The sequence below is a fragment of the Trachurus japonicus genome, chromosome 16, assembly GCF_045865225.1.
Source record: "Trachurus japonicus isolate A0001 chromosome 16, Traja_1.0".
NCBI lineage: Eukaryota > Metazoa > Chordata > Actinopteri > Carangiformes > Carangidae > Trachurus > Trachurus japonicus.
This window is the reverse complement of record NC_140922.1, coordinates 28711896-28736895: the sequence shown is the minus strand read 5'-3', so window position 1 is coordinate 28736895 and position 25000 is coordinate 28711896. Positions and strand designations below refer to the sequence as shown.

Sequence of the window (25000 nt, the reverse complement as noted above, 5' to 3'; positions counted from 1 at the left end):
TATCCTCCTCTCCTCCTCTCTCCTATCCTCTCCTCTCCTCCTCTCTCCTATCCTCCCCTCCCCTCCCCTCCCCTCCCCTCCCCTCCCCTCTCCTCCCCTCCTCTCCTCTCCTCTCCCCTCCTCTCCTCTCCTCTCCTCTCCTCTCCTCTCCTCTCCTCTCCTCTCCTCTCCTCTCCTCTCCTCTCCTCTCCTCTCCTCTCCTCTCCTCCCATCCTCATGATATCAGCTACAGAGTGTGAAGGACTGTGAGTCTCTGTGGACTCGGAGCTGCAGCTGCTGCCTCCGTCCTGCTCACGCTCTGCAACTCTGCAACACCACAGAGCAGCTTCTGTCATTGAAAAAAAATTATATATATTTTTTTTAAAGGGATAGTTAAACATTTTGGCAAATTGGCCCATTGCCATAATTCCTATAGTCTTAGCAGTAGGTTTGTTACCTTTACAGTAATTGTCGGTGCAAGCTATTTGTAGAACGGCGGAGCAGAGCTGTGGGCTGCTCAGAGCTACGCTACGGAGGCTCATGGGATTTCTTGGTTTTCCTCATCATCAAACTCATCAAATACACAATCCAACAACTCCACAACGCTCTGGTGGACAAGTTGTGACCTGCACATTCACCACGCTATGAGATAATAACACAACGTTACCAGACAGAGTTGTTTTCGATGACTTGTACTGTTCATGGATAATTGAAAACTTCAAAATAAAGTATTCCAAATAAAACTATAAACAATCATTTTCTTGAGCGACCTTTACAGACATTTATCATTTTACTAAAATAGTGACTGGAGTCATCAATATTGCCTAAACTACAGAAGCTAAGCTACATTAAGACATTTTTTCCCAATCCCATGTGTTTTCATGGAAAATTGGTCATATTTTACGTAATAAGAAGCCACATTTTGATGGTTTCTGATTCACTCTCAACACTTACTGTCTTCTTTTCAAACCTTCTTTACAGAGTTTCAGTGGACAGTCTCCATTGATTTCTTACGTAATTGGGCTTTTTTTTTTTTCTGAAATACTGCACAGGAAGATGTTGTAAAACTCCCAAAACTGCAATGTACAAAGTTCAGTGTACAGTGACCTTTGGCAATCGCATATTTGCATTCAGAACCGTTCATAAATATGCAATGATGCAATTAAAAAGGCTATTTTCAATTCTGTCAAATTGGTTTGGGACTCTTTTTGCAATGGGGGTCCTCAAGGCTGGTAAAAAAAAAACATGCAGGGGGTCCAGTGCCCTGCAGAGGTTGAGAACCACTGGTCAGTTTTTCAGCAAACAGTCTCTGCATTTACCTCTAAAACAACTCTGTCTGGTAACGTTGTGTTATTATCTCATAGTGTGGTGAATGTGCAGGTCACAACTTGTCCACCAGAGCGTTGTGGAGTTGTTGGATTGTGTATTTGATGAGTTTGATGAGGTGAGCTACTGCTACAACAAGGCTAAAAACAGAGATCGAATTATTTTTTTTCGAACAACTTTTTCATGTGGCGGCTTCAGGACACTTGGGTCAGTACAGACGAGCAGTATGGAGGTATCTGGATGTTTCATTGTGTGTGTTTTGGACGATTCAAAAGTGAACTCTATCCACCACCATTATATAAAAATCCATTCCCAGCCGGACCCCCCCTGGAACTCCTAAAGCGTTTTGATAACTATGAAAGTTCTCCAAACCCTTCTTTGGCATGACGGTGAGTAGAAAATTTGTGAATTATCGATTTTGGTTGAAGTATCGCTTTAACTTTGACTTTACAGGACTACTTACATCTGATCTTTGATACAAATAAATCAATAGTCTGTTTCTGTAGAATGACCCAGGTGCTGTGGGGGGTTGATATGTTCACATCTGTTTTATAGTTTGAAGGTTATTTAATTTATCAACATGTGCTTCTTCCTGCAGATGTGGGAACAAGACTTCAGTCATTCAAGTAATTCATCTGTGATGTAGTGTCTCAGTAACTGGTTTAAACCAGCAGTAAACTACATATTCATATCATATAATCTCTCAAATTAAATCATATAATCACAGTTTAACCACCCGAGGATCAAACAGGAACAGATTACAGTGAACTCAGAGCTGATCATGCTAAAGCCTGATGTGTGGCGCCACCTGATGTTAAAAATAAAATATTACAGGTGACGCATTCATTTTCTCTTCAATCCACAAGGACAAAACAGAAGCAGAACGTTTGAGTGAGTCATTATGGGAAATAAAGTGCAGACTGTTAAAGGAAAAATAAATCCAAAGAGTTAGGAAGTTTTTCTTTTTCACTTTTACATGGGAAAAACTGTGTCTGAAGGAATTTATAATGGATTTATTATAAAACTGCAACATGACAAAAGCTTCAAACACACTTCTGTTTTTGCTGCCAGTGATGTTTCAATGAACTTTAGACTTTAGAGTTCATGATGCTCTCACCTCTGTGCCCTCTCTCTCTGTTATTTATGACGACCTGTCAAAGCTGCTGACGAGCTGCTGACTCAGCACGTTTCAGTCTCAGTCCACGGGTCTCAACTCTCAGACAAACACTGACACAGAAGACGTCCGTCAACTGCAGCACAGTTTCCCCCACAGAGTAAATGAATAAATGAGGAAGAAAAGATATCTATTAACCTGTTTTATCGTTATTATGACTTAAAAATGAGCAGCCTGACCCAAGACCATCCAACAATAAGTAAAACCACATTATTTAAGCTTTTAAAATCACATGGCATTCAAAAATATTGCAGACTATTATGTCCTAAAAGCATCCCCCACTGGACACAAACCAGTCAAACTGTGATGGGAACATCTGCAGTCGCTCCTGTGGAATAATCTTGAATTATTAAAACTGTCAGTGAAGTATGAAACAGCTGTGATGCTCCAGGTTACAAAGTATAGACAAAGTAATGATTTGTTTATCAATGAAAGATCATTATAGATCACTATAATATTGGAGCCCTCGGTGCAGCAGTGATGAAAACAACAAAAGCTCAGAGAGTGAAAACCAGAATAATTAACACAACATATAGTTGGTCTAAATGTCTATTACACCCCTTATTTATTTATTTATTTATTTATTTATTTACTTAAATTTGATTTACTCATTTTTGTTTTATCATCTTTTCTTGGACCTTGTCTAGCTGCTGTGTAATGTTGAGTTGTAATTTCTATTGTGCTGTGTCAAACCAAAGACCAAACTCAACTCAACTCAACTCAACGCAACGCAATGCAACGCAACGCAACGCAACGCAACGCAACGCAACTCAACTCAACTCAACAAAACGACACTAAACTAAACTAAACGAAACGAAACAACACTAAACTAAACCAAACTCAACTCAACTCAACTCAACTCAACTCAACTCAACTCAACTCAACTCAACTCAACTCAACTCAACTCAGCTACACTAAACTAAAGTAAACTAAACTAAACTAAACTCAACTCAACTCAACTCAACTCAACTCAACTCAACTCAACTCAGCTACACTCAACTCAACTCAACTACAATAAACCAAACTACACTAAACTCAAATCAACTCAACTCAACTCAACTCAACGACAAGTACTCAAGTACTCTACTCTACACTAAATTACACCAAACCAAACTAAACTACACTAAACCAAACAGAACTACACCAAATTAAACTCAACTCAACTACATTAAACTCAACGAAACTAAACTAAACTAAACTACACTAAACCAAACTCAACTCAACTCAACTACACTCAACTCAGCTACACTAAACTAAACTCAACCAAACTCAACCAAACTAAACTAAACTAAACTACACTAAACTAAACTAAACTAAACTAAACTAAACTACACTCAACTCAACTCAACTCAACTCAACTCAACTCAACTCAAACTAAACTACACTAAACCAAACTAAACTACACTAAACCAAACTACACTAAACTAAACTAAACTAAACTAAACTAAACTAAACTAAACTAAACTACACTAAACCAAACTACACTAAACTAAACTAAATTAAACTAAACTAAACTAAACTAAACTAAACTAAACTAAACTAAACTAAACTAAACTAAACTTAACTAAACTAAATTAAACTAAACTAAACTAAACTAAACTAAACTAAATTAAACTAAACTAAACTAAACTAAACTAAACTAAACTAAACTAAACTTAACTAAACTAAACTAAACTAAACTAAACTAAACTAAACTACACTAAACTAAACTACACTAAACCAAACTACACTAAACTAAACTAAATTAAACTAAACTAAACTAAACTAAACTTAACTAAACTTAACTAAACTAAACTTAACTAAACTAAACTAAACTAAACTAAACTACACTAAACCAAACTACACTAAACTAAACTAAATTAAACTAAACTAAACTAAACTAAACTAAACTAAACTAAACTAAACTTAACTAAACTAAACTTAACTTAACTTAACTTAACTAAACTAAACTAAACTAAACTAAACTAAACTAAACTAAACTAAACTAAACTAAACTAAACTAAACTAAACTAAACTAAACTAAACTAAACTACACTAAACTCAACTCCAACTCAACTCAACTCAACTCAACTCAACCAAACCAAACTAAACTCATGGCTGTGGTGTGGATTACCTCAGAGCGGATTACCAGGTCCTGGTTCTGGTTCTGGTCCTGGTCCAGATGTGGTTGAGTGGAGGAGAAGGAGGAGGAGAAGGAGGAGGAGGAGGAGGGCGGAGGAGGTGTTGGTTGTCTCTCCTCTCTCTCAGACGGAGGCCTCGTTCTTCCAGAGGAGCTGTCGGCTGCAAACAAACCAACAGGATCAAACAGGATCAGAGTTAAACTCACTCACAGTGTTGATTATTATGATGCATCTGGATTCATCCAGCTGGAAAATCTCATAAAGCGTTCACCTCCGATCCTTCCTGCTGCTTCCAATGCACCTCCACCTCCTTAATGCTCCGTCTACTATAATTTTATTGGTGTTATTAGATTTTGTAAGTTCACTCTGCTCCTCTCTCTCTCTCTCTCTCTCTCTCTCCAACCGGTCGGAGCAGAACCTGTGGTCTGGTTCTGCTCCAGTAGAAGGAGATTTGATTTCAAGCATCAAGTTGCTCGGACCACCTTACTGTAAAACAAGTGTGTACATCTGTTGTAGAGTAAAAAATTTTGAATTTTTGAAGGGTTGTACATATATTTTTCCTTAAAAAAATGTTATAAAGAGAAACAAATTAGAAAATAAACAATGGAGATTTGACCGGATGTTTACATTTTGAGATGTTTTGGTCATTATAAATTAATTTATATGGGTTGTTTTGTTTTTTTGTTGATATAATCGAGGGTGTAGGATGTGACTGGAAGTGACAGACCATCTAAGATTCTTTAAGTTACAGTAAAGTTCGGGGCGCACATAAATAAGAATTATATTCCTCTTACTGCTCCTTTCTCAGCATGAAAAGTGTTGATTCAAATGTATTGATGTATTTATGTAACATCATATTGTATTGTTCTCTACACTTTCATGAATGGAACAAATAAAAAAGGAAAGAGGAAACAAAGCGTTCTCCATCACGAATTTCGTGCGCACACACACACCCCACACGCGCTCCTATCTGTACTTTCCTCTGTTCATTCTATGTCGTTAATCAATCTCGCTAATAATACAGTAATATTAATAATGAAGACCAGTTTCCTCTCGTATCTGCAGCGCAACCAACTTTCATTTGAGCTGACCGTTACGTCCACTTCACCTGTGTGTTTGTGTGTGGGGAAGGTTAAAAAAAGATTTTAAAAAAGTGATAGTAGGATCTCATGTTGTTTGGATCATTTGGACTCAGTGCTCTTGTTCTTGTTCTTGTTCTTGTTCTTGTTCTTGTTCTTGTTCTTGTTCTTGTTCTTGTTCTTGTTCTTGTTCCCCTAACCCACCCCTGAATCCTCCTGCACCACAACTATCAACAGTAACCTGCTCCTCCACCTGCGCTCCACAGACTCCAGTGAACAACACCCACTCAGCCATCTGCTAACTCCCACTCAGCCACTCGACCCTCAGAAAACCCCACAATAAGCAGCTTTTGAACACTGAGGCTTCCTGTGTGTGCTTTTACCACCCTGTGTCTTCTGCTTTTGTTTTTTTTTTTTACATAAAGGATAAAAAAAACTGCCTCCACGGTCATAAAGTATGATCCATTAGTGTAAGATTTAGCTATAATTACTGGAAGTGTTGGGTTAATAATGTTCTCTGAGGTCACACTGACATGAATTTGAAGAAGTTTTGTGAAGGTGTTGCTCAGATCTCATGTGCATGACGACCTGAAAACAACATGGAGGCATAAAAAACCTCAAGGATGGAGAGGAAATGGAAATAATCGAATAATAATAATCATAATCATTAGGGCTGGGCCAAAAAAATCGATTTTTATGTTACAGTAATCGAAATTTTTTTCTGGTGATTTTTTTTCGGGTTTTTTTTTTTAATTATTTTTTTGGGACGACCAATCTTTATTGTACGATCATGTATTCTGTGCCATTACACTCGACAAAGTCAAACCGACCTGTTGTGTTCGTTTGTTCACAGATATCTATGTGAACAAACGAACACAACAGACAAACTGATGTGATGTGTGTATTGTTTTTTGTAAATATGACTTATGATGTATTGTCAAGTGTTTGGTTCAACCTGCTCTTGTTTAAGGACTGTGTTGTATGTAGTATGTTAAATGTATGTAAGTGTCATGTGCATGTAAATGTGTTTACAATATGTGTCTAATGTATGTCTAATGTATGTAAATGGCTCCTACCACAAGCTTTAGTTAGCTTCCCCAGGAGACCAGTTCACACACCTTGTGACTATCAAGCCAACTATGATTTTTGTTGTGTGTGTGAATAAAGCGGGTGCATCGTGGGTGCATCGTGAAACTTGAAAAAAAAAGGACAGAAAATCACAATAATTGAAATATAAAATCGCAATACTTGGTCACATTAAATCGCAATACTTGTTTAATCAGAATCGCAATTTAAATCGAATCGGGGCCCAAAAATCGTTAGAGAATCGAATCGGCACAAAAGCGTATCGGCCCAGCCCTAGTTATAATGGTCTCTGAGGTCACACTGACATGAATTTGATGAGGTTTTGTGAAGGTGTTGCTCAGATCTCATGTGCACGACGACCTGGAAACAACATGGAGGCATAAAAAACCTCAGGGATGGAGAGGAAATGGAAAAAGTGAAAGACGAAAATAAAATATCATAATCACAAAGATCCCACCTGCAGGTCCGCAGCTCTGCTTCTGGTTCTGGATGATGTGTTTGTGGACACTTCCTGGTCTTGCTCTGTAGCCGCTGTGGTTTGGACTCTGGGTCGGGCTCTGGCTGCGGGACCGGAGGCGCCCGGGCTCCGTCGCCACCTGGCTCACAACACCCCGCTGACTCCACGACTTGACCCGCTCTGTGGGAGGAGGAGCCTGATGATTCAAACCGACAGCCGGACCGTCTCTGAGGCTTGGACAAGGGACGTGGTTCTGGTTCTGGTTCTGGTTCTGGTTCTGGTTCTGGTTCTGGTTGAGGGCCTGGATGACGTTGGTCTGCAGCAGACTGAGACACTCGCCCAGGCAGCTCAGGGTGGCAGCTGAGGTGGCCTTCAGCAGGAGAAGATCCTGGACCAAGGACGGGTGAAAAAATAGTGTAAATCAGTGTTTCTCAGACCCCTGGTGGTACTTGGTGTAATTGCAATGGGTACTTAAAAGGATAGTTCAACATTTTGGCAAATTGGTCCATTGCAATAATCCCTATAGTTTTAGGAGTAGGTTTGTTACCTTTAATAGTCGGTGCAAGCTATTTCCCTCATCAAACTCATGAAATACACAATCCAACAACTCCACAACGCTCTGGTGGAAAAGTTGTGACCTGCACATTCACCACACTATGAGATAATAACAGAACGTTACCAGACAGAGTCGTTCGAGAGGGAAATGCAGAGACTGCTTGACGAAAAACTGCCCCCAACAGGAACGCGCATCAGCAGTTTTGCATGAATTTCCCTCTAAAACAACTCTGTCTCGTAACGTTGTGTTATTATCTCATAGCGTGGTGAATGTGCAGGTCACAACTTGTCCACCAGAGCGTTTTGGAGTTGTTGGATTGTGTATCTGATGAGCCAGGATCAGTTTATCTCAGGTCTGACACACTAGAGACAAAGAACCAAACCTGCTCCACCACCACCACCACACAGTTTTGCAGAAGCGAAGCTACATTACGGCGTTTTTTCCTAATCCCATATGTTTTAATGGAAAATTGGTCAAGAAGCCACATTTTGATGGTTTTTGATTCACCCTCATTTGCCTTTTTAAAGACAAACTCACAACACTTACTGTCTTATTTTCAAATCTTCTTTACAGAGTTTCAGTGGACAGTCTCCATTGATTTCTTAATTGGGCTTTTTTTTCTGAAATACTGCACAGGAAGATGGTGTAAAACTGTCTAAACTGCAACGTGCAAAGTTCAGTGTACAGCGACCTTCGGAAATTGCATATTTGCCTTCGGAACCGTTTATAAATATGCAATGATGCAATTAAAAAGACTATTTTTATTTCTGTCAAATTGGTTTGGGACTTTAAAAAAAAACAAAAAAAACATGCAGGGGGTCCAGTGCCCTGCAGAGGTTGAGAATCATACGCTTCATCATGATTAGATGTTATATTGATTACACTGACTATGAAAATGATGATTAATTAAACACATGACTTTGCAAATTAAATGTGGAACTGCAGCAGAGACTCATCGCTCAGATGTGCCAGTTCAGGGGATTTTCAAAATAAAGGCGCGTCTTATATGTATATATATTATATCAAATAATGATATGTATCTGTGTTTGATTGATTGTGCTGCTTTCATTTATTTGAATCACTCTATTGATCTATTGGTATTACAGTATATCCACTATTGGTCGACTTTTGATACACAGATACCCAGAGATGGACTGAGTATACTCGACCCCAGTACTTGAGTAAGAATACAAATACTACTGGTCAAAATTTACTCCGTTACAAGTAAAAGTTGCTCAATCGACATGTTACTCGAGTAAGAGTAAAAAAGTACTTGCTTTTAAAGGTACTTAAGTATCCAAAAGTACATGCTTTTAAATTTAGTAAGAGTAAAAGTAAGAGTAAGAGTAAATTTCTTATTTTTCACATCAATGAATTACTATATTTTTTTCTAAATGAATTTAAGGACCTTTTAACTCTGTGTAGTTTCTGAGAATTAACTCACTGATGATGTGCTTGCTTTTAGGGGTCAGGGTTTCCTTCTTTGACAAACACAGCTTGTGTCCAATAGTATTTTAGAAAAAAAAAAGAAAAAAGAGCAGACCTGAAAGTAACGAGTACTTTTCAGCCTTCCTAGAAATTAACTCGAGTTTAGTTTAGTTTAAGTTTATTTCGGACATGTTAAAAGAAATAAAACATAATACAGAAATGGACAGACATAACATATAAAAACTTTGCAAAGACAACATATGAACAAAAAAAATAAAATAAAATAATTGAAAATAAAGGTAATTTGATTTTTTTTTGTTTGTTTGTTTCATATCCGAAAAGGAGTGGGAAGAAGTAAAACTTATTTACTCCCACTCCTTATTCATAAATTATCTATCAAGTTATCTAGTCATTATTACTTGAATTTATCTATCAAGTTATCTAGTCATTATAATCTATACAGTAAGTTAATTTATGAGTTATTTAACTGGATTTATTCTAATATATTCTTATATTTATATTTATATTTATATTTATATTTATATTTATATTTATATTTATATTTATATTTATATACATATAGATTTATTAAAAGTAAAAATATTTGTCTTGGAAATGTATTCAAGTAAGAGTAATAAGTACCAAAGAAATCTAATACTCAAGTTAAGTACAAATCCTCTGGATATGTACTTAAGGACAGTACTCAAGTAAATTTACTCCGTTACTGTCCACCACTGCAGATACCGACCGACTCCTCGCTCATCGTTACCTCATCCAGGGAGCAGAGGGCTCCACCTCGGGGGGGTAAGGACGACTCCACGGAGGCGACCAGGCTCTTCTGCTGCACCTCGGCCTGGCTCATCACCTGTACATACATACAGCAGTGTACATAGGGTTGCAAAATTCTGGGAATTTTCAAAGTTGGAAACTTTCCATGGGAATTAACGGGAATATATGGGAATAAACGGGAATAAAATTGAAGGTTGGCCCTTACCAGGGAATATGCAGGGGGGGGGGGGGGGGACCATTTTACTCAACATTCATGTTTTTGTTGTTCAGTAAAATAATTGAAAAAGTTCTACTCATAAATACATCTGTTGAAATGTCATGTTTTTTAATTGTATTATTTTGCATGGATGACTGCTTATACCCAGGGGGCAAAATCCCAGTTTTTTGAAAAACGGACACGGAGCGTTGTAAAAGGTTTGACACCAGAAATGATATCTAGGAACTTGAAGGATTAAAACCTGGGTGGACAACCCGGTCAACTAGCTGCTGGAAAGCTACAGGGGGCCAAAACCCCTTTCTGGGGTCATTTTGCTGGCGAAATGATGTAAATGCAAATATTTAGGTACTACAATGGCATAAATAGTCATACAACTATAAAATTTGGCAGAGAGTATCTTGACACATAGGGGGAGGCATGAAAAAAAGATTCTGGGGTTTGTTGCAACTCAATTTTAAGATATCACCCTCAACATCCCAAAAAAGACCAAAAAAAGTACTGTTCGCCTGACAAATTCTCATGAAAATTATTATTTTTCAGCACTTTATGGAGAATATCTATGCTTAGCATGTATATAGAAAAATTCCTTAATTCATAAGCTTCCATTTGAGTCCAAGATAGCCTTTCTACTAGCTACTGGAAAGCTACAGGCTGTCTCCAAACAATGCAACACCTATTGTGAAAAACTCCATGTTAACTGGCCTGATCAGAAAACATTGTATTTCTGGTCTCCCCAAAGTGAACAGATAGATAGAGAAGACCGTTGGCCACAGCAAGTGGGGCTTTGGAGATAGAAAGGCTATCTTGGACTCAAATGGAAGCTTATGAATAAAGGATTTTTTCTATATACATGTTAAGCATAGATATTCTCCATAAAGTGCTGAAAAATAATAATTTTCATGAGAATTTGTCAGGCGAACAGTACTTTTTTTGGTCTTTTTTGGGATGTTGAGAGTGATATCTTAAAATCGAGTTGCAACAAACCCCAGAATGTTTTTTTCCTGCCTCCCCCTATGTGTCAAGATACTCTCTGCCAAATTGTATAGTTGTATGACTATTTATGCCATTGTAGTACCTAAATATTTGCATTTACATCATTTCGCCAGCAAAATGACCCCAGAAAGGGGTTTTGGCCCCCTGTAGCTTTCCAGCAGCTAGTTGACCGGGTTGTCCACCCAGGTTTTAATCCTTGAAGTTCCTAGATATAATTTCTGGTGTCAAAGCTTTTACAACGCTCCGTGTCCGTTTTTTTGCTTTGCCCCCTGGGTATTATGACAAAACAAAATATTTACATTTATGTTTAGATATGATACAGTTTGTTTAAATTACCCCCAATTTCCATCCCATAAATTCCTATAATTCCCATAGAAAGTTTCCAATTTGGAATATTTCCAAAATTTCCCAGTTGAACTTCCCATGGAAAGTTTCTGGAAATTTACTGGAAATTTTTCACCCCTTTGCAACCCTAAGTGTACACAAGAGAGTAACCACGGTAACCATCATCATCCTCATCCTCATCCTCATCCTCATCATCAAGTCTCTTCTTCTTTTACTTCTCCTCCGGCTGCAGCAGCTTCAGTTTGATCAGTTTGATCACGTCAGAGCGCCGACAATATGCAGAATCAGCAGCACAGCACACCCCCCCACCCCCCCGTCCCCCCCACCGCTCTGCAGCCATCACTCTCTAGTGTAATGGAGGGAGAGAGAGAGAGAGAGAGAGGTAGAGAGAGGTAGCATCTGAATGACAGGAAGAGGGATGATAAAAGTGGGAGGAGGGGAGGGGGGATTACGAGAAGGAGACAGAGCAGAGTGACTTCTCCTGGACAATGAAGAAAGAAAAGACAGAGAGAGAGAGAGGAGTGTGTGATGGAGAAGAGAGGATGATGATGATGATGAGGATGATGATGATGATGATGAAGATGAAGATGATGACGATGAAGATGAGTTTTCTCTCCGACTGCAGGAGGTGATCACACTGACACGGCCACTGCAGAGCGGAGCCACTGGGACGTCTCCACTCCCCTTAATGAGTGTGTGTGATGAGCTGTGATTAATGTGTGTGTGTGTGTGTCTCTCTCTCTCACACACACACACACACTGCGACTACACACACACACACACACACACACACTGCGACTACACACACTGTTTCCTCTGTCTCCTGTTATCCCACTGTGCACACATGACCCCTAAACATACACGGCAATTTTGCGGCACATTGGACGATCCGTTTCCATGCACCGACATTTGACCTCCTCTGTTCTTGTTGTTGTGTTAAAGGGATAGTTCACCCAAAATTCAAATTTCACTCATTATCTACTCACCCTCATGTCGACTAATTTTTTTTTCAACCTTTATTTTACCAGGAAAGTCCCTTGAGATTAAATACCTTTTGCGAGGGAGACCTGGCTAAGAGAATGCACTGGTACAGCAGGTTACATAACAATATAAACGCTTACATATAATACAAACATATCATCATTCATAGCAGGTGCACTTTTCTGTTACTTTATGATTTATAAGGGTTTTGAATTCACCCAGGGAGATGAATTTGGACAATTGAAGTGTGTTCTGAGTGGTGTTCCAGGACCAAGGGGCAGCGTAGGAGAAGGCTGCCTTACCATGCTCAGTATGAGTCCTGGGAACTTTATACAACTTCCGTGTGGAGGAGCGGGAGTTGTACATAGTGTGTGCAGGGGATAACAGATTGCACAGATATGACGGCAACTTATTGAGGAGCGCTTTGTAGGTGAAAGTAATCCAGTGGTGATGTCTTCTGATGTCTCTAATAAGGGCTGGGAGAAGTTTCAGAGTCCTCCGTGCCTTCTCTGAGTTACAGGGAAGGCTCGGCGCAGCACTGCATGTCCATATGACGGTTGTGAACGGACGAAGCTCACTTTTCTTCGTCCAAAAAGACACACCAAAAAAACATCCAAATACCTCCATAGTGCTCGTCTGTAATGTCCCTCTTGTATTGAAGCCCCAACATGAGAAATTGTCCCGAAAAAATTAAATAAGTCTATGTTTTTAATCTTGTTTGTAGCGGAAGGACTCTGAAACTTCTCGCAGCCCTTAGTCGACATGAGGGTGAGTAGCTAATGAGTGAAATTAGAATTTTGGGTGAACTATCCCTTTAAAGTTCATGTTCATGCTTTTATTGTGATAGAGAGAGAAAGAGAGAGACAGAGAGAGAGAGAGGGGAGGGTGGTGGAGCTGAGTAACTTCACTGTGGTCAGTTAGGGACAATATCCATCTAGCCCTCAGTGTGTGTGTGTGTGTGTGTGTGTGTGTGTGTGTGTGTGTGTGTGTGTACCTCAGCGTTGCTGTCAGAGTGGCGTCGGGAGCACAACTGTAGCTGAGTCATCCATAACTCCTGCTCCTTGGCGTCTATTGCTAAGAGAAGAAAGACAGACAAAAAAGAAAAACACAGTGTCAGAGGTGTAACAATACATCAATACATCAATGATCTATGAGTCACAGCGTGGATCCAAAAATAAAAACATCGATCAGACATACAGTATCATTTATAAGACGTGCTTTTATTTTGAAATTCCCCTGGCACATCTGCTGCTATTTTATATTTTATGTGCAAAGACGTGTGTGTCTATAGACGGATAGATTGATAGATGGATGTGATAGATGGATGGATGGATGGATGGATAGATTGATAGATGGATGTGATAGATGGATGGACAGATGGACAAAAACGGATGGACGGATGGATAGACGGATAGATTGATAGATGGATGTGATAGATGGATGGACAGATGGACAAAAACGGATGAATGGATGGATAGACGGATAGATTGATAGATGGATGTGATAGATGGATGGACAGATGGACAAAAACGGATGGATGGATGGATGGATAGACGGATAGATTGATAGATGGATGTGATAGATGGATGGACAGATGGACAAAAACGGATGGATGGATGGATGGACAACAGATGGATGGATGGATGGATGGATGGATGGATGGATGGATGGATGGATGGATGGATAGATGGATGTGATAGATGGATGGACAGATGGACAAAAACGGATGGATGGATGGATGGATGGATGGATGGACAACAGATGGATGGATGGATGGTCAGATGGATGGAAAGACTGATGGATGGATGGATGGATGGATGGATGGATGGATGGATGGACAAACAGATGGATGGATGGATAAATGGACAAACAGATGGATGGCCAGATGGATGGAAAGACTGATGGATGGATGGATGGATGGATGGATGGATGGATGGATGGATGGATGGACAAACAGATGGATGGATGGATAAATGGACAAACAGATAGATGGCCGGATGGATGGATAGATGGATAGATGGATAGACGAAAAGATGGATGGCCAGATGGATGGAAAGACCGATGGATGGATGGATGGATGGATGGATGGATGGATGGATGGATGGATGGAAAGACCGATGGATGGATGGATGGATGGATGGATGGATGGATGGATGGATGGATGGAAAGACCGATGGATGGATGGATGGATGGATGGATGGATGGATGGATGGAAAGACCGATGGATGGATGGATGGATGGATGGAAAGACTGATGGATGGATGGATGGATGGATGGATGGATGGATGGATGGATGGATGGATGGATGGATGGATGGATGGATGGATAAATGTTTCATGTCTGTCTTTATTATTTATGCTACTTTGTGGGAATGATGCTTTTATTTTGAAATTCCCCTGGCACATCTGCTGCTAGTTCATATGTTATTTTGCAATGGCGTGTGTGTAAATGTATAGAGGTGACCGACAGACACACCCAGGTTTGACCAGGTGGGGTGTTCGCGTGTTGAAGGAGAAAGTCTGCAGTTACATTATTTCACCTGAGTGTCTGTCTGGTTCCTCTGACCTGATTCACTCAGACCAGGTTTCACTTTACGTCTGAGAACTCGACTCTCTGGAAAAATACGACTGTAACTGAGTTACTGGAGGTGGCGGCTGTTACATAAGACTGATAGGGAAACACGCACACAGGGAGGGATGGATGGATGGATGGAGGAACAGATGGATGGAAAGACTGATGGATGGATGGTCAGATGGATGGACGAACAGATGGATGGATGGATGGATGGATGGATAAATGTTTCATGTCTGTCTTTAATATTTATGCTACTTTGTGGGAATGAGTTGTACTGTTCTTCCATCATTGTGAGTTAGTTAATTTAGTTTATTGAAACAAGACAGTGTACATTACCATTAGTCAATTGAAAAAAACAAAGAATAGATGGTTGTACCAGATTTAGCCCTCGGGCTAATTTCCATCTGTAGTCTGTAGTAAACTTCAAAATAAAGTATTCCAAGAAATAAGTCATTGTTATTGCCTAAACTGCAGAAGCTAAGCTACATTAAGGCAGACAAAAAGATGGATGGTAAGACCGATGGATGGATGGATGGATGGATGGATGGAAAAACAGATGGATGGATGGATAGATTGATAGATGGATGGACAGATGGACAAAAACGGATGGATGGATGGACAAACAGATGGATGGATGGATGGATAGATTGATAGATTGATGGATGGATGGATGGATGGATGGATGGATGGATGGACGAACAGATGGATGGATGGAGGATTGGACGGATGGACAGATAGATGGATGAATGGAAAGACAGATGGATGGATGGTTAGATGGATTGATGGATGGATGAACGGATGGATGGATGGATGGATGGATGGATGGATGGATGGATGGATGGATGGATGGATGGATGATCAGATGGATGGCCAGATGGATGGAAAGACCAATGGATGGATGGATATATGGATGGACGAACGGATGGATGGATGGATAGATGGATGGATCTACAAACAGATAGATGGATGGATGGATGGACAGATGGATGGATGGACGGACGAACAGATAGATGGATGGATAGATGGATAGACGAACGGATGGAAGATTGGACGGATAGACAAATGGATGGATGAATGGAAAGATAGATGGATGGACGAACAGATGGATGGATAGAGGATTGGACATGGAAATACATCTGTGTCTGAGCACCAAGATGGAAAGTTGATGGATGGAAAAATTGATAAATGGGATGGATGGAAAGACTGATGGATGGAAAGACGATAGATGGAAAAACGATGGATGGATGGAAATTAAAACAACAAATGAAACGTGTTAAATTCAAATCAATCTCGTTACATTACCAGCTCTAGACTGAAACAGAGTTCATTGACTGACACAAACACACAGATCTCGTAGATCCGAGTCCAAAAACACCGACAGTCTGTTCATTCACACAGACACAGACAGAAGAGACACTTCACTCGCTGCTCTGTACGTTCGAGACCTGAGGCGTATTTTTATAATTCAGATCTATTTCCTGCTGCTTCTGTTGCATAACTGCAGCGACTGTGTGTGTGTGTGTGTGTGTGTGTGTGTGTGTGTGTGTGTCGGTGCGTGAACTCCTCCTCTGTAGACAGGATGTTAAACTAAATCTAATCAGGTCTGGGTTTTAAATCCACTTTCCCCTTCATGCAGGCAGACGATACTTATAGTTCATCTCGGAGTTGCTGTGACTGCTCTTTCTTCAAAGGTAACAGAGGCTAAAGGCATGATTTAAAAATAAAAATAAAGGTAAGACTTTACAATAAGGGTCCCTTAACGTTAGTTACAGTAGTACATTATTAAGCATTAATTAACTGTTTACAGATATATTAACAATCATTATTATGTATTACTTAGGATTAGGAAACACATTAATTAATGTAGCCTATTAGTAAGCAGTTGATTAAAGCAGAAGTAAGTGATATATTTGTGTTAATATAAGTCTTAAATAGTTATATCTTCCAACAGCAATCACTTACAGAGAGTGTTTGGACCGAAACACGGGTCTGTCAGTCCCTCTGCTCTGCTCTGAGCCGAGGAGAAAACATTTCTCGTATCCTACAAGTTTTTATCCAATGAGGAGAGAGAACGGCATGCAGGGCTGTGTGTGCAGCCAAGGGACGCCGTGAATGTGGCGACGTAGGGACGAGGACTGTTATGGTGCGTTCAAGGAAACTCGTGTTTTTCCGACCTGTGAAGTCGTACCAGTTCGATCTGGTACGAGTTCACGGGTCGGAAGTTACGAGTGGCCGTTATAGTGACTTTCACCGGTAAAACAGGTCGGAAAAACACGAGTGGGTTGCCTAGAACGCTACAAAGTCGTAAGTTGTGACTTGAAGCTGTAATTTACGGTTTCAAAAGCCTGCCTGGAACGCAGCATTAGCCAAAACGACAGGATCGCTTACTTCTGCTTTAGTGTTTACTACTCAAAGTTAGTTATTACATTTAAAAGTTGAATAATGTAATTAGTTATCATTATGTATGCATTACTCAGCATTAATTAACACATTAGTTGATATATTAATGCTTAATATTGTACTAACTAACGTTAATTAAGGGACCCTTATTGTAAAGTTTTACCAAAATAAACTTTTAAAGTGTCTCCAGAATCTCTTACAAACACAACATTAAGAAAAAAGAGTCCCTGACAGTTTATAATCAACATTTCCCCGGTGAAAATAGCATTTTGTCTCTCATTGCACGGGAGGTAAAGACGGCCTCTCACCTCTCAGTTTGTATGCGACCCCGGTGGTGGACTGGAAGGTGAACATGAAGGGGAACTCGTCACAGGAGGCGACGGCGGCTCCGAGCAGCGGCAGAGAGCCTCGGGGAGCTCGTTGACCTTTACTCAGCTCATTCAGGTAATACTGGAGCTGCCCGAGCTCCGGGTCCAGGACGAAGTACCTGCAACGGGACAACAACACCACGACGTCACCAGAAGAAGAGAGACACTGGAGGACGATTTAATACGGTGGAGGAGGTTACTTTACTTTACTTGACTTTTACTTGTACTTTATTGCATTACACTCAACTTTACTACATCACACTTTATGTACTTTACTGTATTAGACTTGATTTACTTAACTTTACTTGACCTTATTTCACTTTAGTTTACTTGACCTCATTACGCTCTACTTTACTGCATCACACTTGATATACTTTAATGCATTAGACTTGATTTACTTGACCTTATTTCACTTCACTTTACTCTACTGCATTATGCTGTACTTTAGTTCATTATACTCTACTTTACTTCACTACATTACACTCTACTTTACTTTACTTCGTTACACTCTACTTTACTGCATCACACTTGATATACTTTACTGCATTAGACTTGATCTACCCTACTTTACTTCATTACACTCTACTTTACTGCATTAGACTTGTCTTGAACTACCCTACTTTACTTTGCTTTACTGCATACTTGATTTACTTTACTTTGCCTTACTTTACTGCATTACACTCTACTTTACTACATTAAACTTGATTTACTTTACTTTGACTTACTTTACACTCTACTTTGCTTTACTACATCACACTTGATATACATTACTGCATTAGACTTGATATATCCTACTTTACTTCATCACACTCTAATTTACTTTGCTTTACTGCATGACAGCAGATTTACATTACTTTATTTTGACTTACTTTACTGCATTACACTCTATTACATTATACTAGATTTACTTTACTTTACTGAATTACTTTACTGCATTACGCTCTACTTCACTACATCACACTTAATATACTTAAAAGCATTAGAATTGATTTACCCTACTTTACTTCATTACACTCTACTTTACTTTGCTTTACTGCATCACACCTGATTTACTTTGCTTTACTTTGCCTTACTTTACTGCATTACACTCTACTTTACTACATTAATTGATTTACTTTACTTTGCCTTACTTTACTGCATTACACTCTACTTTACTACATTAATTGATTTACTTTACTTTGCCTTACTTTACTGCATTACACTCTACTTTACTTTGCTTTACTGCATTACACTCGATATACTTTAATGCATTAGACTTGATCTACTTAACTTTACTTGACCTTATTTCACTTTAGTTTACTTGACCTCATTACGCTCTACTTTACTACATCACACTTGATATACTTTACTGCATTAGACTTGTCTTGAACTACCCTACTTTACTTCATTACACTCTACTTTACTTTGCCTTACTGTATACTTGATTTACTTTACTTTACTTTGCCTTACTTTACTGCATTACACTCTACTTTACTACATTAAACTTGATTGACTTTACTTTGACTTACTTTACTGCATTACACTCTACTTTACTACATTAAACTTGATTTACTTTACTTTGACTTACTTTACACTCTACTTTGCTTTACTACATCACACTTGATATAGATTAGACTTAATATATTCTACTTTACTTCATTACACTCTACTTTACTTTGCTTTACTGCATGACAGCAGATTTACAGTACTTTACTTTGACTTACTTTACTGCATTGCACTCTACTACATTATACTTGATTTACTTTACTTTGAATTACTTTACTGCATTACACTCTACTTCACTACATCACACTTGATATACTTAAAAGCATTAGAATTGATTTACCCTACTTTACTTCATTACACTGTACTTTACTCTCCTGCATTACACTCTACTTTACTTTGCTTAACTGCATCACCTGATTTACTTTACTGCATTAGACTTGATTTACTTAACTTTACTTGCCCTTATTTCACTTTAGTTTACTTGACCTCATTACGCTCTACGTTACTACATCGCACTTGATATACTTTACTGCATTAGACTTGATTTACTTAACTTTACTTGCCCTTATTTCACTTTAGTTTACTTGACCTCATTACGCTCTACTTTACTACATTGCACTTGATATACTTATTAGCCTTGATCTACCCTACTGTACTTCAGTACACTCTACTTTACTTTGCTTTACTGCATACTTGATTCACTTTACTTTACTTTGCCTTACTTTACTGCATTACACTCTACTTTAGCCTACTACATTAAACTTGATTTACTTTACTTTGACTTACTTTACACTCTACTTTACTTTACACACTACTTTGCTTTACTACATCACACTTGATATACATTACTGCATTAGACTTGATATATCCTACTTTACTTCATTACACTCTAATTTACTTTGCTTTACTGCATGACAGCAGATTTACATTACTTTACTTTGACTTACTTTACTGCAATACACTCTACTTTACTTTGCTTTACTTCATTATACTTGATACTTTACTGCATTAGACTTGATTTACTTAACTTTACTTGACCTTATTTCACTTCACTTTACTCTACTGCATTACTCTCTACGTTACTTCATTACACTCTACTTTACTGCATTACACTGTACTTCACTTTGCTTTACTGCATCACACTTGACATTCTTTACTGTATTTCAATTGATTTACTTCACTGCATCACACTTGATTTACTTTAAGTGAAGTTAGTTCACTTATAACTTTACTCCACCTCACTTTACATCAATTCACTTCACTTCACCTGATGCTAAGTCAGGGAAAACTGATATCAGAAGGATTTTATTACGTAATATCATTAATATTACTCACCTTGGTCAATAATATATTACGTATATTTAAGAGCAGTACTATATACTTAATATATTATTGACAAATCATATAATATATTTGAATTGAGTTATATTTTCATTATATGAAATAGTAGCCTATATCATTCAGACTCAGTGGAGGTGTGAGCAGTCAGTGAAACACCAGTGAAACACCAACACAAGCTTCTCCACTTCCTGTTCACTCACACACTCTCACTCTCTCTCTCACACATAAACAACCACTGTGAGTGTGATATTGCTCCGTCAGCGTTCTTCACTCGTAATGGGAAAGAGGACAAATCTTATTCCATCTCACTCCGGAGTGAATATGCAGCCCGCTGAGGACGACGGAGTGATTTCACCCTGGAGACTTTAATGTGAAAAGCAGATGAGAAGCACTGATGGAGAGAGGAGGGGAGGAGAGAAGGAGGTGTGGATGGAGGGAAGGCGGTTTAATGAGAAACGAGGAAACCAGCGATGAGAGGACAGAGACCACTATGAATAATTTAGATCTGTATACACACGGAAATCTGTTTCCACCGCCGTTGTCATGCGACTGTGTCATGTGATCTACAGGGGAAACATCCAACTCAACTCTGATCCAGATGTTATAAAAACGTGAAGCACCTCTTTATCACAATTACTAAAAAAAAAACCTTTCTTCAAACCTTTTTTTTCTTTCTTCAAATTTGTAATCAGAAAACTCAACACGTCGAATCTCTGACTCTTCTCACAAAAACCTCAGAACAGTTTTATCTTGAGTTTCTTTCTGTTTATTCATGGAAACTCGACCAGATTTGACCTGGTTTGTTTAACTAGTTCATCATCCCAGTGTCCCACACCGAGTCTATTAGTGGATCTTAGTCTGAAGTAAAGAGGTCGGGTTGATGTGTTGGTTTAACGGCAATATGTTACAAGTCACTTTGGAGCATGTATCTTACTTTTTTTATTCATAGACTGACTTTTTATCTTATTGTTAACCTATATCTGTAGGAAATTTGGTCTAATTATCTGTTTTTATTTCATGCTTTTATATTTATCTCATGAATTGCAACACTTTCTGTCAAGTCTAATTTGTTTCTTGTTTTATGTCTTTTTTGTTTGACGTTTTTATGTCTTGTTTTGATTTTGATTGTTCGATTTGTGTTGCTTGTTTCGACTCTCGACTGCAAAACTAGTAGTTTGCCCTCGGGTATCAATAAAGTAACCTGAACCTGAACCTGAACATACTGTACACTCATCAAAAAAAAAGTTCGTAAACGTTTTATTCAGTCAAAATTTCTCCCCTTTAATAATATTAATTTATGTTGTATTTTATATTGTTGGAAAGCCTGATTAGCCTCCTTTACAACAAGATACAACTTGTAAGAATCGTGCATCTCTGGAATGAGCAGCACAGTTGAACGTGTGGGTAGCGCCCCCCCAAAAACTATATTATGGTATTATGAAAGGGGAGAAATGATTGACTGAAAAGACGTTCCCAAACTTTTTATGAGGAGTTTATCTCCAAATAAACCTTAAAGGTATAGTATGTAGGAATTCCCCCCATCTAGCGGTGCTGTTGCATATCTGAACGTATTCTTGATGTTGCATTCACGTGAAATCGGGCAGACGTCAGACAGACAACAGACGCTGCATGTAACAGGATAAACAAGCGTCTATGTAAACAAGTGGTCCGCCAGCACGAGGCAAAACAATACAGGAGTCACAACATGTTGTCATGGTGATGTCGTATTGTTTACCTGACCCACGTTTTACCGTCTTTCTCTCGTGGAGTAAAATGACATCCGGTTGGTTTTGCCGACGGCCGTCTGCCTGACTGCGCCTAAATGCACCATCAGTGCCTCCGTCCTTCCTCACACTACACAGTGGTGACAGTTTTAACAGGCCGAGCCCACAGCTCCGCTGAGTTTCCGTGGTTACCTACGGTCACGCTGCCACTCAATGTAAAAAATGGCGATGCAACATGGCCGCCTCGGTTCGGTGCGTCGCCCACTTATGTTTTTGTAACGACTTGTAACAACTCATTCTAAGGTACGAGAAAGCTTTCATTTGTATGCGGGTGTGATTCGACTTCAGTGAAATATTCATTTATGAAAGCAATATTTGATTTTTGCTAATAAAAAGCCAAATAAGTTACATACTGGGGCTTTAAAATAAAAAAAATACCAACAGCTACATGTCCCTGGTGTTAGCAGCTGTCCATCTGAGAGGAAGTACTGTATGACTGAGGTTATATATAGTACAGGAGTTAGCAAGGTTTTCCGAGTTCATATGTACGAGCTGGTGTATTATCCCGGGACATTTAGATCCAGTGTGTGTGTGTGTGTGTGTGTGTGTGTGTGTGTGTGTGTGTGAGCGTGATGGTCAGTTTAAAGGGACAAACATTAAAGGATTAAATAAAAACTGTGTGTTGACGACGTTGTTCACATGAGGTCAGGTCCATCAGGAAACAGTGAACAGTGACACAAACAGACTGTTGGTCGTTGTAATGTGTCATCTCTTCATTTTTATCTCATTTTATTTATTATGAATGAGCTGACTGGAGGAATGAATTGCCCCTTTGGGATTAATAAAGTATTCTGACTCTGACTTAAACTGAGTGTGTAAATTATTGAGTTAGTGTGAGATCACAGTGACCTTGACTTTTGATCTTTTTAACCATCAAAATCTAATCCGTTCATCCCAAAATGCAGAAGTTTCCAATGTGAAACTGATCAAACAGACGAAAAACACAACCAATTTACAAACCTCCTCAGACTGGAGGAAATCTGCAAGAACAACTCCTCCATGTTTTCTAACCAAATTACATCTAATTCATTAGCAGCTCTAACTATAAAGGACGGTGGACGAGGTCATCGTGAATAAAAGAGAGAAGTGATATTTTGGCAGCGTGACAGGGAATGCTATATTAAAAGAGAGGACAGATATTTACTGGAAATCTTGTTAGCAGCTTGTAAGAAAGCAATCAAGAGAAAGTGGCATAAGCCAGATCCAACAAGACAAGATGCCTGGCTGAAAGATTGTGAATGTTATTGTTCAGTTGACTCATAAGATAAAAGGACTCAAGAAGAACAAGTGGGAGAGATGGACTGTGTACTGTTAGATCCCCGGTATTTAGCCGGCTTTTTACTGGACCACCTCTCAGTTTAAAGGGTCAGGTCTCAAGTTCAAACAGGGTTGGACCCGAGTAGAAAGGGATAGTTCAACATTTTGGCAAATTGGCCCATTGCCATAATCCCTATAGTCATAGCAGTAGGTTCGTTACCTTTAATTGTCGGTGCAAGATATTTTTAGAACGGCGGAGCAGAGCCGCGAGCTGCTCAGAGCTACGCTACGGAGGCTCATGGGATTTCTTGGTTTCCCTCATCAAACTCATCAAATACACAATCCAACAACTCCAAAACACTCTGGTGGACAAGTTGTGACCTGCACATTCACCACGCTATGAGATAATAACAGAACGTTACCAGACAGAGTTGTTTTAGAGGTAAATGCAGAGACTGCTTGCTGAAAAACTGTCCCTGAAGGCAACGTGCATCAGCGGTTTTGCATGAATTTCCCTCTAAAACAACTCTGTCTGGTAACGTTCTGTTATTATCTCATAGCGTGGTGAATGTGCAGGTCACAACTTGTCCATCAGAGTGTTGTGGAGTTGTTGGATTGTGTATTCGATGAGTTTGATGAGGGAAACCAAGAAATCCCATTAGCCTCCGTAGCATAGCATAGCATAGCATAGCATAGCATAGCTCCGCCGTTCTAAAAATAGCTTGCACCGACAATTAAAGGTAACAAACCTACTGCTATGACTACAGGGATTATGACAATGGGCCAATTTGCCAAAAATGTTAAACTATCTCTTTAACTTTTCTCAAGCGGACACAGCCTTAAAGATGTTGTGCACACATCAACAGGATATGGAAAATCCAGCATGTTCTTATTCTGAAGTTTGTTTCTATTTGCTTATCCTTCTCTTTTTTTCTCTGTATGTACATTGTTTAAACATTAAAAGTAGCCTAATAAAAACAATATATCAAAAAGAGATGCACTGCCTGCCATTCAGAAGAAGATCCCCTTACAGTGTCTGGAGGCCGTTGTGGTGCCTATATCTCTATAGTCCTCCATGGTTTGGAGTTCTGTATGAAATAAACTGATGGAGATGAAGGTGGACTCAAGGTCATGGGTTACAATTGTCTTTATCAACTTTGTAGCGTAATTTGATGGACAAGAGGAGGAGTTGAGGAGTCTGAATGAGGCCTGGTGAGGCGGTGCAGGTCAAACCACCTGCAGCTGAATGTAACCTACAAAC

General features: G+C 39.1%; 1 protein-coding gene across 1 annotated transcript in view; it reads right to left on the bottom strand.

The window, feature by feature from the left end:
- Positions 1-25000, bottom strand: part of LOC146972586 (oxysterol-binding protein-related protein 10-like) — a 44662-nt gene that overhangs the window by 17646 nt on the left and 2016 nt on the right. Inside the window, exons 2-6 of the mRNA XM_085802010.1 lie at positions 17813-17991; positions 13525-13604; positions 9975-10070; positions 7222-7609; positions 4608-4759 (exon numbers count right to left, since the gene is read on the bottom strand). Coding sequence (XP_085658136.1) covers positions 4608-4759; positions 7222-7609; positions 9975-10070; positions 13525-13604; positions 17813-17991 — 895 coding nt within the window. The remainder of the gene's footprint in view (positions 1-4607; positions 4760-7221; positions 7610-9974; positions 10071-13524; positions 13605-17812; positions 17992-25000) is intronic.